Source organism: Serinus canaria, chromosome 7, assembly GCF_022539315.1.
Source record: "Serinus canaria isolate serCan28SL12 chromosome 7, serCan2020, whole genome shotgun sequence".
In the NCBI taxonomy this organism is placed as follows: Eukaryota; Metazoa; Chordata; class Aves; order Passeriformes; family Fringillidae; genus Serinus; species Serinus canaria.
The window spans coordinates 15,457,089-15,466,598 of record NC_066321.1 but is presented as its reverse complement, the minus strand read 5'-3'; the positions used below and the strand labels follow the sequence as shown (position 1 = coordinate 15,466,598).

General features: G+C 57.2%; 2 protein-coding genes across 4 annotated transcripts in view; both read left to right on the top strand.

The window, feature by feature from the left end:
* Positions 1-36: 36 nt before the first annotated feature.
* SLC23A3 (solute carrier family 23 member 3) lies at positions 37-5,347 on the top strand. Its single transcript, XM_009087902.4, has 12 exons — positions 37-948; positions 1,215-1,375; positions 1,796-1,890; positions 2,227-2,300; positions 2,598-2,779; positions 2,933-3,056; positions 3,363-3,510; positions 3,591-3,844; positions 4,038-4,143; positions 4,218-4,385; positions 4,588-4,683; positions 4,851-5,347. Exons 1-12 carry the CDS (start codon positions 841-843, stop codon positions 5,180-5,182), a joined length of 1,848 nt encoding a protein of 615 aa, XP_009086150.1. The 5' UTR covers positions 37-840; the 3' UTR covers positions 5,183-5,347.
* Positions 5,348-5,453: 106 nt separating this feature from the next.
* NHEJ1 (non-homologous end joining factor 1) overlaps positions 5,454-9,510 on the top strand; it is a 42,913-nt gene continuing 38,856 nt past the window's right edge. Inside the window, exons 1-3 of one of the 3 annotated variants that reach the window (XM_050977042.1) lie at positions 5,454-6,225; positions 7,555-7,740; positions 8,560-8,805. In XM_050977042.1, the coding sequence (XP_050832999.1) occupies positions 6,160-6,225; positions 7,555-7,740; positions 8,560-8,805 (498 nt within the window). In that variant the 5' untranslated portion in view covers positions 5,454-6,159. Of the gene's footprint in view, positions 6,226-6,718; positions 6,991-7,554; positions 7,741-8,559; positions 8,806-9,510 lie in introns of those variants that run through there. The other 2 variants (XM_018911432.3, XM_009087901.4) reach the window with 2 other exon arrangements.

Here is a 9,510-nt window from a genome sequence, read left to right as displayed (position 1 = left end):
TGCTCCAGGACAAACCCTAGGTGCTGCCAGTGAGCCCAGGAGACCTGCAAGGCCCGTCCTGCAGTGTCTCTTGACAGGAGCGATATCGGGTCTGGGGCAGGCAGGGACAACAGGAGAGAGGATGATTCCCATCCATGGGAATGCGGGGAATGCATGTTTTCTTCATTGCTCTTTGCTCTCGAAAGCCTTACCTGTTAATGAGTGAGCCTTGAGCAGCACGGGCTTGACCAGGTCACTGACACAGCCACCTCTGCCCCCATGTGACAAAAACATGAGCATCCCTTTCCAGCCAAGCAGGCAGCTTCTGTCCCTGGCATCCTTGTCCAGTGGCACATCTGTAGGCAGGATTCAGTACTCTTCTAGGAGAATGGGGGATATACAAGACCCCTACTAGAGACCAGGCTGGACCAGGAGAAAAGCAGATGCCTTTGCAGATGCTGAGTCAAAACAAGCCTGAGCAGGGCATATTGAACCTGGAGGATGCTGCTGCTGGGAGTAGTCTAAGCACATGGAGGAGGAGGTGTCGAGGCTGTGGCCTACCCAGTGCTTGCCCACAGAGGCAGTGATGGGACCCAGGCTGTGGGTAGTCGGCATTGTAATAGTGTCTGATGGCCTGCTTGTGGCTGCCTGTCACCTGACCCTCATGGTGACAAACCAAGGTGACACATTCCTGGCCACAAAGTCAGATAACTAACCAACTCAAGTTAATGACTAACCCTGGGGCAGCTCCTGCAGAAGGTGGAAGTTCAGCCATGTGAGGATTTGGGAGGAGCTCTTGGGGGTGGGAGCCTGCCCACCCTCTGCACCGAAAACTCGGAGCAGTGTGGGGAAGGCAGCAGCATGAATGGGGGCTGTGGCAGAGCACCTGGAACTCGGAGCCCCGTGCACACATCCTCCTCCTCCCAGAAGATGTGCTCCTGGATGATGAGCTGCTGCTTGGCCCTTCAGGTAAGGGGGGACCATGGTGAACAGCCAGAGATGGGAGGATGAGGAGAGAGCTGGGATCCTCTCAGATTGCCTGGCAGGATGCAGCCCCTGCCCTGCAAAGGGTCTGTAGGGCTCTGGTCACTATGTGCTGGGAGAGGAGTGGGCAGTAGTGAGTGCTACCCAAGTGGTGTCAGTGGGCATCCATCCTCTCAGGGGGCCTGGGTGTGGGGAGCTGCAGCTCTGGGTGCTGCAAGGAGTTGTGACTGCTCCATCTCTTTCCTGCACAGCACCTGGCTGTGCAGACCTCCTTGCTCTGCATCTTCCACCTCCTCCTGCTGTCTACCCTGCCTCAGGAGCCACCTCATGCCCAGACCACCAGCAAGCTGCTGGCACGAAGCCTCTTTACCTGCGGCATCTCCACAATGCTACAGACCATCCTGGGGAGCCGGTGAGCAAGGGAAGTGAGAATGGGCACAAGAAAAACCTCTTTGTGCTGCATCTCTGCACAGTTGTTACAGATGTCCCCTCCCTCTCACACACACCTCTAGAAAAACTTTCCCTCTAGCTCCTCACTGCCTTGCTCCAATATACACAGCTCCTTCACACCATCTGCCATCCTTCAGACCTGCTGCCCACACAGGCTGGGTATGGGATTCAGCAAAGCCTCTGACAGCTGCATCCACTCCATGTGCTGTCACTTGGGATGTAGTAGGGAACATGCAGAATATGGGGTAACCTCCTGCCGCTTTGGGGTTCTTATCTGCTTCCCTTCCCACCCCTGTTCCTCTGGCAACCTGGGCTTTTGGGCAGCCCTGTTCCTTTCCCTGTGCATTCCTCCCTAATGTGCCATTGTTTTCCTCTTCCTCAGGCTGCCACTCGTTCAAATCCCATCCTTTGAGTACTTGGTCCCTGCCATGGTGCTGAGCTCCCACGTGTCCCCTGGTGCCAGCACACACAGGAATGGTAAGCACAGCCCTGGAGCCTGTGTCCCTTGGGCCTGGGCCGTGCTGGTGCCAGGGGAATGGCAATGATGAGGTGGCTGGTAGGTGGAGTAGGGAGGAGGGGTAGCAAGGGGTCCTGACTGCTGGCCCTTCTGGTGAAGGTGCACAGCAACTTCACTCACGTCTGAGTGCACTTGCAATGTATCTGGTCACTTCCCCAGGGCCAGGGCTTATGGGGATGGAGATGCTGGCACACTTCTCCTTCTGCAGCCAGCAGTCACCTTACTGCATCCTCTTGGACATAGCTCCAGGAGCCCAGGATCTATGTGTATCCCACCCTTCCAAAATTCCCTTCCAGGCACATCCATGGCCAGTACATGTCTTGTACCTCATTGCAGAGACACAGGGAGCTGGGCTGACTCACTGCAAGAGGTGGGTGCTCCTGTGCTGGAATGGGAGTCCCTATCCCTCTCCATCAGTTTTCCACTTGCCACCTATATCCATGTACCCCCAGTCTCTTTTCCTTGTGATTTGCCATGAAGAGAGTTGCGAAGGCGACGGGGATCATGATGCATGTCCACGTATATGTTTCTCTGTGCTTGGGGTGAGCAGAGCACATGAAACAAGCGCCTGTTCCCAGCTGCTGGGGTGGTGGTAATGTGGCCAAGGGAAGGTGTTGGACTGCTCTCCATGTATCCTGCCCCATAGGCCCATCCTTTCCTCTTACAGGTCTCTGGAGCAGTGCTGATCTCTGGGCTGATTCAGCTGGCGCTGGGAGTGTCTGGCATGTGTGGGTGGGCAGTGCGGCACTGCGGGCCCATGGTCCTGGCCCCCAGCCTCTCCATCATCGGGCTGTCCACATACAAGGAAGCTGCTTTCTTCTGCTCCACCAACTGGGGAGTAGCACTGCTGTATGTGAGCCCAGGGACTGTAGCAGCTGGCAGCTTCTGGGCCTTTCTTTTACCAGCAGGACAGGAATGGGGCACCCCCAAAGTGCACGGCGCACATTTGGGGCCCCACCACTGACTGTGATGCTGTGTGGTGACCTGTGCTCACTCTCCTAGGTTCATGCTCCTTGCTGTCACCTTCTCCCAACACCTGCGGTCCTGCCGCCTGCCCTTCTGTGCCTGGCCCCATGCCTGGGAGGACTCCACAGAGTACTCAGCTCCCACCCTGCGCACATTCTCAGTACTGTGATTTGTCTGCTCTCTTCACTGTCACCAGGCTTCTCTCTCCAAGCCTGGCTCTTTGGTGTGGGGTTAGGTGAGACCTGGAGCACAAGCAGGCATGAAAAGCTCTGGTGCAACTCCCAGAACATGGATGCTTCTGGGGAAGTGTTGGGGACCTAGGGTGTTGGAGCAGAACAGCTTGGGATGCTTCCTGCAGGGATAAGGGGAGATGTGGCATGACTCATCGGGAGATGTGACAGGACAAGGATGGGGTGCTAGGCAGGGGAGGAGGGTCCCCTGCTGAGGGTCCCCTTCTGCCTTGCAGGTACTGCTCCCATTTGCTGGGGTCTGCGTTGTCTGTGCCATCCTCAGCTACTTCCACATTCCCTGGGAATCACTGGATGTGACCATGGCACAGCTGTCCTGGGCCAACAGCACCTCCAATGCCCCTTGGATCCGCATCCCTTATGCAGGTGGGGGGCAGCAGGGTTGAGTGCAGACATCCAGGTTTAGACAGGATTGCTATCACCTGTCCCTCTTACCTCTGCTGCAGGAGCGTGGAGGTGGCCGCTGCTCACCCCCCGGGCGTTGGCAGTGGGCATTGCCATGGCCATCAGCTGTAGCATGAACTCTGTGGGATGCTACGTGCTGTGCGGGAGGCTGCTGCCAGTCCCCCGGCTACCCCCTCATGCCTGTAACCGGGGGCTCTGCATGGAGGGGTTGGGCAGCCTCCTGGCAGGACTGCTGGGCACCGCAGGGGGCACGGCCTCCAGCATTGCAAACACCTGTGCCACCAGCTTCACGCAGGTATGCCAAAGTACAGGGAAATGGCAGGGTTGGCACAGGATGGGGAGGCAGTCGAGCAGGTGTGCGGGACTTGTAATTGCCAGGCTGTCACCAAGCCAGCTCTGGGAAAGGCAGGTGTGTGTAGCAAAAGGGGGCAGGAGACAGAGCAGGGGGTGATGCTACCCATCCTCACTTTCCCACTCTTCTTTCCCAGGCTGGCTCACGCCGCTCGGTGCAAGTAAGCGCTCTGCTGTGCATGGTGCTGGGCCTGTCCCCGAGGCTGGCAGGGCTCCTCACCCATATCCCACTGGCTGTTCACGGTGGGTACCCTGCCCTGCCCCTCGCTGCAGTGCCTGCAGCCTGCCTGGCACCTCCTGACTCCTGCCCCTCGCAGGAGGGGTGCTTTGTGTAACCTACGCCGTGGCGGTGGGCACGGGGATCTCCTACTTCCAGTACACAGACATTGACTCAGGGAGGAACATCTTCATTGTTGGCTTTGCCATGTTCATGGCACTACTGGTACCGCGCTGGTTTGGCACAGCTCTGGCTCCCCTGGCCACAGGTATGAGGGACATTCCCCAGGCAAGGCAAAGCCTTGAGTCCCATGGCATGGTGACCACACAACTCCAGTGTTCTGGGAGCCTGGGTCAGCTCGTGGCAGCAGGCAGCTACCAATTCAATCCCTGATTCTGCCATGGCTGCTCATGCCCTTTTTCTCTGGATGGGCTGGGACCTCCTGGCTGATTCTTACACTGTCCCTGCAGGCTGGGTGCCACTGGACCTCCTCTTCCTCTCCCTGCTTATGGTCCCTGTCTTCTTAACTGGCTTCTTGTCATTTTTTCTGGAGAACACGGTCTCAGGTGAGGTGCTGCCCTAGGTGCTCTGCATATGCCCTGCTCTGAGGACTGGATCTGTCCATGGGGCAAACCACCACCTCTGCCTCCAGGCAGTCCTACTGAGGGTGCTGGGGCTGGTGTGGGCTAGGAAGAAGGGGCTCCTATTTCACTGCCTACCTTCCTGCTTGCAGGAACACTGGAGGAACGAGGGCTGCTTTCTGATCACCCATGGAAAGCCAGAGCTGGAGACTGTCACCTCCATGGGGAGAGAGGGGAAGCCAGCCAAGCATATAGGCTCCCTGCTGGGCTAAGGAGGCTGCTGCCATCTTCCTGTAAAGCCTTTCCGTGCTGCTTCCTCTGCCCGAGGAGTGAGGAAGAGGAGGAGGGCAACTGTGCCACTGAGGAGGGGACTGCAGGCCCAGGGGAAGGGACACACCTGCTCCCCAAACCCAGCTCTGGGGAGCTGCAGCCAGCAATAAGGCCAAGCCAGACAAACACGCCTGCATGGCACACTGTGGCCTGACCCTGTCATCTAGGGGTGCCTTGTGTGAAAACAGGGCTGTGCTCTCAAGGCAGCTAGTGAGCCACTTTGTTCCTCATTTCTGAAGTCCTCGAGGACTGAGCTTTCACCCTCCTAACAAACCTATTTTCCCTGCTTGAGAGCAAGATATAAAAACCTTCAACCATCTTTGCCTTTTCCAGGGGTTTTCTTTCCAGATGGGATTTACCTAGGAGCTCCCCTGTTGCCCTGAGGACTGTGACAGGAGTCACAGGGAGGGCAGGGCCACCTGGTGCCACTGCAGCTGAGAATGTGGGTACCTGTGAAATCTACCATCACCCTGTGGACATGACATGGGGAGAGTTCAGTGCTTTGGCCAGCCCCAAAGGACTGTCACTCTGGCTATGCTCACCTGGTGCCACTGTGCTCAGAAACAACTGGCTGTCCATCTCCCTGTTGTGTCCCAGTTGTTCCTACGGCCCCTCGATGCCCATGGCACCAGGTATATGCACCAATGCTCTGGCACTCCAGGATGCTCCAGGCTGGTGGTGCAACTCATCTCAGTTTCCCAAACAATGAACACACTTTCACCTACAGTCAGATAGTCCCAGTAGTGCTCACCATATAAATACCCCCTAGGCATTGCCCTTGTGACTACACTAGCCAATAATGGGTTTCCCTGAAGAAGAACATCTCCCTCCACCTGGTCCCAAGGTGAAATACCTTGGGTGGATGCAGTGTGGGAGGAATGAGGTGGCACTGTGTGTGCAGATCCCTAGGTGTGAGCTCTCTTTCACCAGCTTGCTGTGACTCCCACAGCTGTACACAGCAGGATAATGCACAGATCATCCTCATCCAACTAGCACCTCCCACCTGATCTTAAATTTCAGCTGTGCCTGAAGTCCAACTGGGTCCTGCACTCCAAACCCGATGATGCAAGCTAGTCTGCCCCGCACTGCAAAGTCCTGGTCTATTCCCATGTTCCCTGACACCGTGCCAGGATGCAAACCCTGTGCGATGGCCACACTCTCCTGCGACATGGCTGCAGCCTGCATGCTGGGAGAGGGGTAAGTGGAGGGGTGTGTGCAAAGAGTGTAAATGGGAGACTCAGGGGCAGTTCATCAGGAGCAGTTTGTGGGCCCAGCCTGGATGGCCTCAATGCACAGCATGCTGGTGGGGAATCACAGTCAGAGAATGGGTGATGAGGTTTGGAAATCAGGGCCTGGGGTAAGGGTGGACCTCAGTGTGGAGGGAACTGGGGTGTGTGGTGTGTCAAACTGGCACAACACTGCTCTGTGCGCAGGCATGGGGACAGAGGCACCTGCAGCCCCAGCTCCACAGGGCTCGCTGGCAGGGCAGCGGGGCGGGTGCGTGCCCTGGCCCTGCCTGCCCCGGCACCCTGGGGCTGAGGAATAGACCGGGGCCAAGGAACAGAAAGAGCTCCGCACTGCAGCTGCCTCTCCGGCTGTACAGGGCCCTGTACGCAGCAGGGCACTTGTGCCAGGACATTTCGCGGCAGGCGCAAGCGCAGAATAAAATCCTACAGCATTTCGGTCCCCGTCAGCATCTCGCTGCCGCTCTAGAGGGACAGCCAGCTCGGTTCGCTGTCCTTATGAACAGGCAAGGGAACACCAGCGTGCTGCCGGGGGCTGAGAGGAAGGGACGGCAGTTCCCGGAGCGCAGAGAGCCGCACATCCCGGCGTGCCCCGGCCCCGCACGCCGCGGAAGAGAGCAGCATGCCGGGAGCCGTAGTCTGCCCTCGCCTCCGGCTCGGCGCCGCTCGCAAGCCCGAGCCTCTGCATCCTCTGGCCGCCCGCTCCTCCTGCTCCCGGGTAATGCTGCGGCTCCGCAGAGCTCAAGGCCTGCGGGCAGCCGTGATCGCTGGGTCCCCGAGTGTTTTGGGAGGCGTGGAGCCCGTCCCAGGGAGGAGCGGGAATCAACAGTGGCTGCCGGCACCCAGCCGGTGTCAGTGCCGGCAGGGCTCGCCTGGCGCGCAGGGATGGGATGCCCCAGCAGGAAAAGGGTGCAGCACCCAACTCCCCGCCCGGTGCCAGCGGGGCAGCCTCAATGCTCATTTGGGCGTAGAGGTCTTGCCGTGTTAGCGCCAGCAAGCAGCGGATAACCCGAGGAGGCAGCAGTTCCACTGCCGTGCGCCTGCTGGTGCGTCTGGGGTGCTTATTGTGAGCTGCGGCAGGACCTGCCCTGCAGCAGGCTCCCAAAACACAAGGCCCAGCTCTGCTGCTTGCATGTGTGACCAGATCTGGCTGAGTTTCCTCACTTCTGTGCTTTCAGGTCACAAACGGGCCAGCCGGGACTGATGGTCCCTGTGAGGCCACCCCAGGGACCAGCTCTTCCTGGGTGGGGGTTGAGGCAGTGACCTGGTTGCTCTCTTGCAGATGGAGGGATCCGAGGAGCTGGAAAACAGCCTCCTGACCCAGCCCTGGGCTTCTGTTTGCTTTGGCAAGTCCACTTTTCTTGCCAAAGTGTGCTTCAGGGATACTGGCTATATCCTGCTGATCTCTGACCTCACCGGTGTCTGGTACGAGAGTGCAGATGCTGAGGCTGTGGGACAAAGGTCCAAGGTGAGTATCTGAAGAGGCCAGGGGCCTCTTTTTCTCCTCCCAGCAGCTGACATTCCAGCATAAATTGCTTGGTGACACAATGGCTGTTGGGGGCTGACTGGGCTTGAGTGCAAATGCCCAGTCTGGGAAGTCCCTGTGCGGCTCTGCCCAAGCCCTGTCACCTCACTTGGCCAAGCACCCTTCTCCTGGGAGAGTGGGCCACACTGTTTAGCATGCCCGGGGCAGCCATGTGGGTCTGCATACAGAGGCTGGCACAGTCTCTTCACTTGTGGGCTGGATGGGCAGCTGGTTTTCCCAGGGTCAATGTACTAAAGAGGAGCTGGAAACAAGGCTGCCTTCTACTCATGACAGAGAGATTCTGTTCATATTCATAGCTAGTAGTCTCTCGTGGGGCATCCTGTCAGCTTGGCCCTCAAAAATGCATGGAGCTGTGCCTCATCTCCTCAGCCCATGTGCCCAGGCCCTCATGTGCCGTTGGAGTGGCACGTCCCTGTGTCACATAATGCTGAGTGGCTGGTGGCAGGAGGGGTGGGCAGATGGCTGCAGCCATCCCCAGCTCTGGCAGATTGTCCTGCTGTGGGCTCTCAGCCAGGCTATGGTGCTTGTGGTGGCATGCAGAACAGATGTGCTAGTGCAGACTGTTGCACCCTGCCCATCCTGGACTGGCAGGATAGGGGAATCTTCCCAGCATGGCTGGCTTGGGAGAATCAGTGAGGAATGTCATGTCAGCTGGAAGCCAAGGCCCAGGGATGACTTTTGCTGTGGAACATGCAGTAGTTTCACTCCTTTGATGCTGGGATTTCTGCTGTTTTTCCCCAGTGCTGTGCTGTGCCCCCTAACCTTGCCTTTTCCCAGGAGCTGAACAAGCGGCTGACGGTCCACGTGTCCTCCTTCCTGAACCACTTGTGCAACTTGATGTGCCCCTTGCTGGCAGGGCAGTCAGGTGCCACCACTGCCTTCTCCTGCCACCGCTCTCCCAGTGGCCTCAGGCTGCACGTGAAAAGCGAGCTGTCAGGACTGCCCTTCTGCTGGGACTTCCACTGCTGCCCAGCTCCCTTGGACATGGTGAGCAAAACTGCAGAGAGTTCAGGGAGGGGAGTGCCAAAATTAGGGATTATCTCGTTAGCCTTAGAGGCTTTTGAGTAGTCTCGAGCCACTACTGGGGCATAAGTGAAATGTCCTCATGAGAGCCCATCTACAATTCTGCATCTAAATATGGGGTGCTTACCATAAGAAAAACATTGACGTGTTAGAGGGGGTCCAGAGGAGAGCCACAAAGATGATAAGAGGGCTGGAGCACCTTTCCTGCAAAGACAGGTTGCAAGAGATGGGATTGTTTGTCATGAAGAAGATTAGGCTCTGGAGACACCTCATTGCAGCCTTCTAGTACTTGAAGAGGGCTTGTTAAAAAGAGGAAGAACAGCTTTTTACATGGGAAGATTGGGATAGGACAAGGGGAAATGTTTTTCAACTACAAGATGAGATGTCCAGATTTGCTGCTAGGAAAAAAGTCTTCATTATGAGGGTGATGAGGCACTGGAACAGGTTGCCCAGAGAAGTTATGGATGTTCCATTCCTGAAAGTGTTCAAGATCAGGTTGGATGAGGCTTTGAGCAACCTGATCTAGTGAGTTGTATCAAAAATCCCTTCCAAAGCAAACCTTTCAATAATTCTGTGTCCAGTGTGGGGTGATGCCCTGCCAGCACTCTGTAGAGCAGAGTGATGCTGTTCTCTTTAGGAGCAAGCCATGAAGCGGGGCACAGAGCAGCG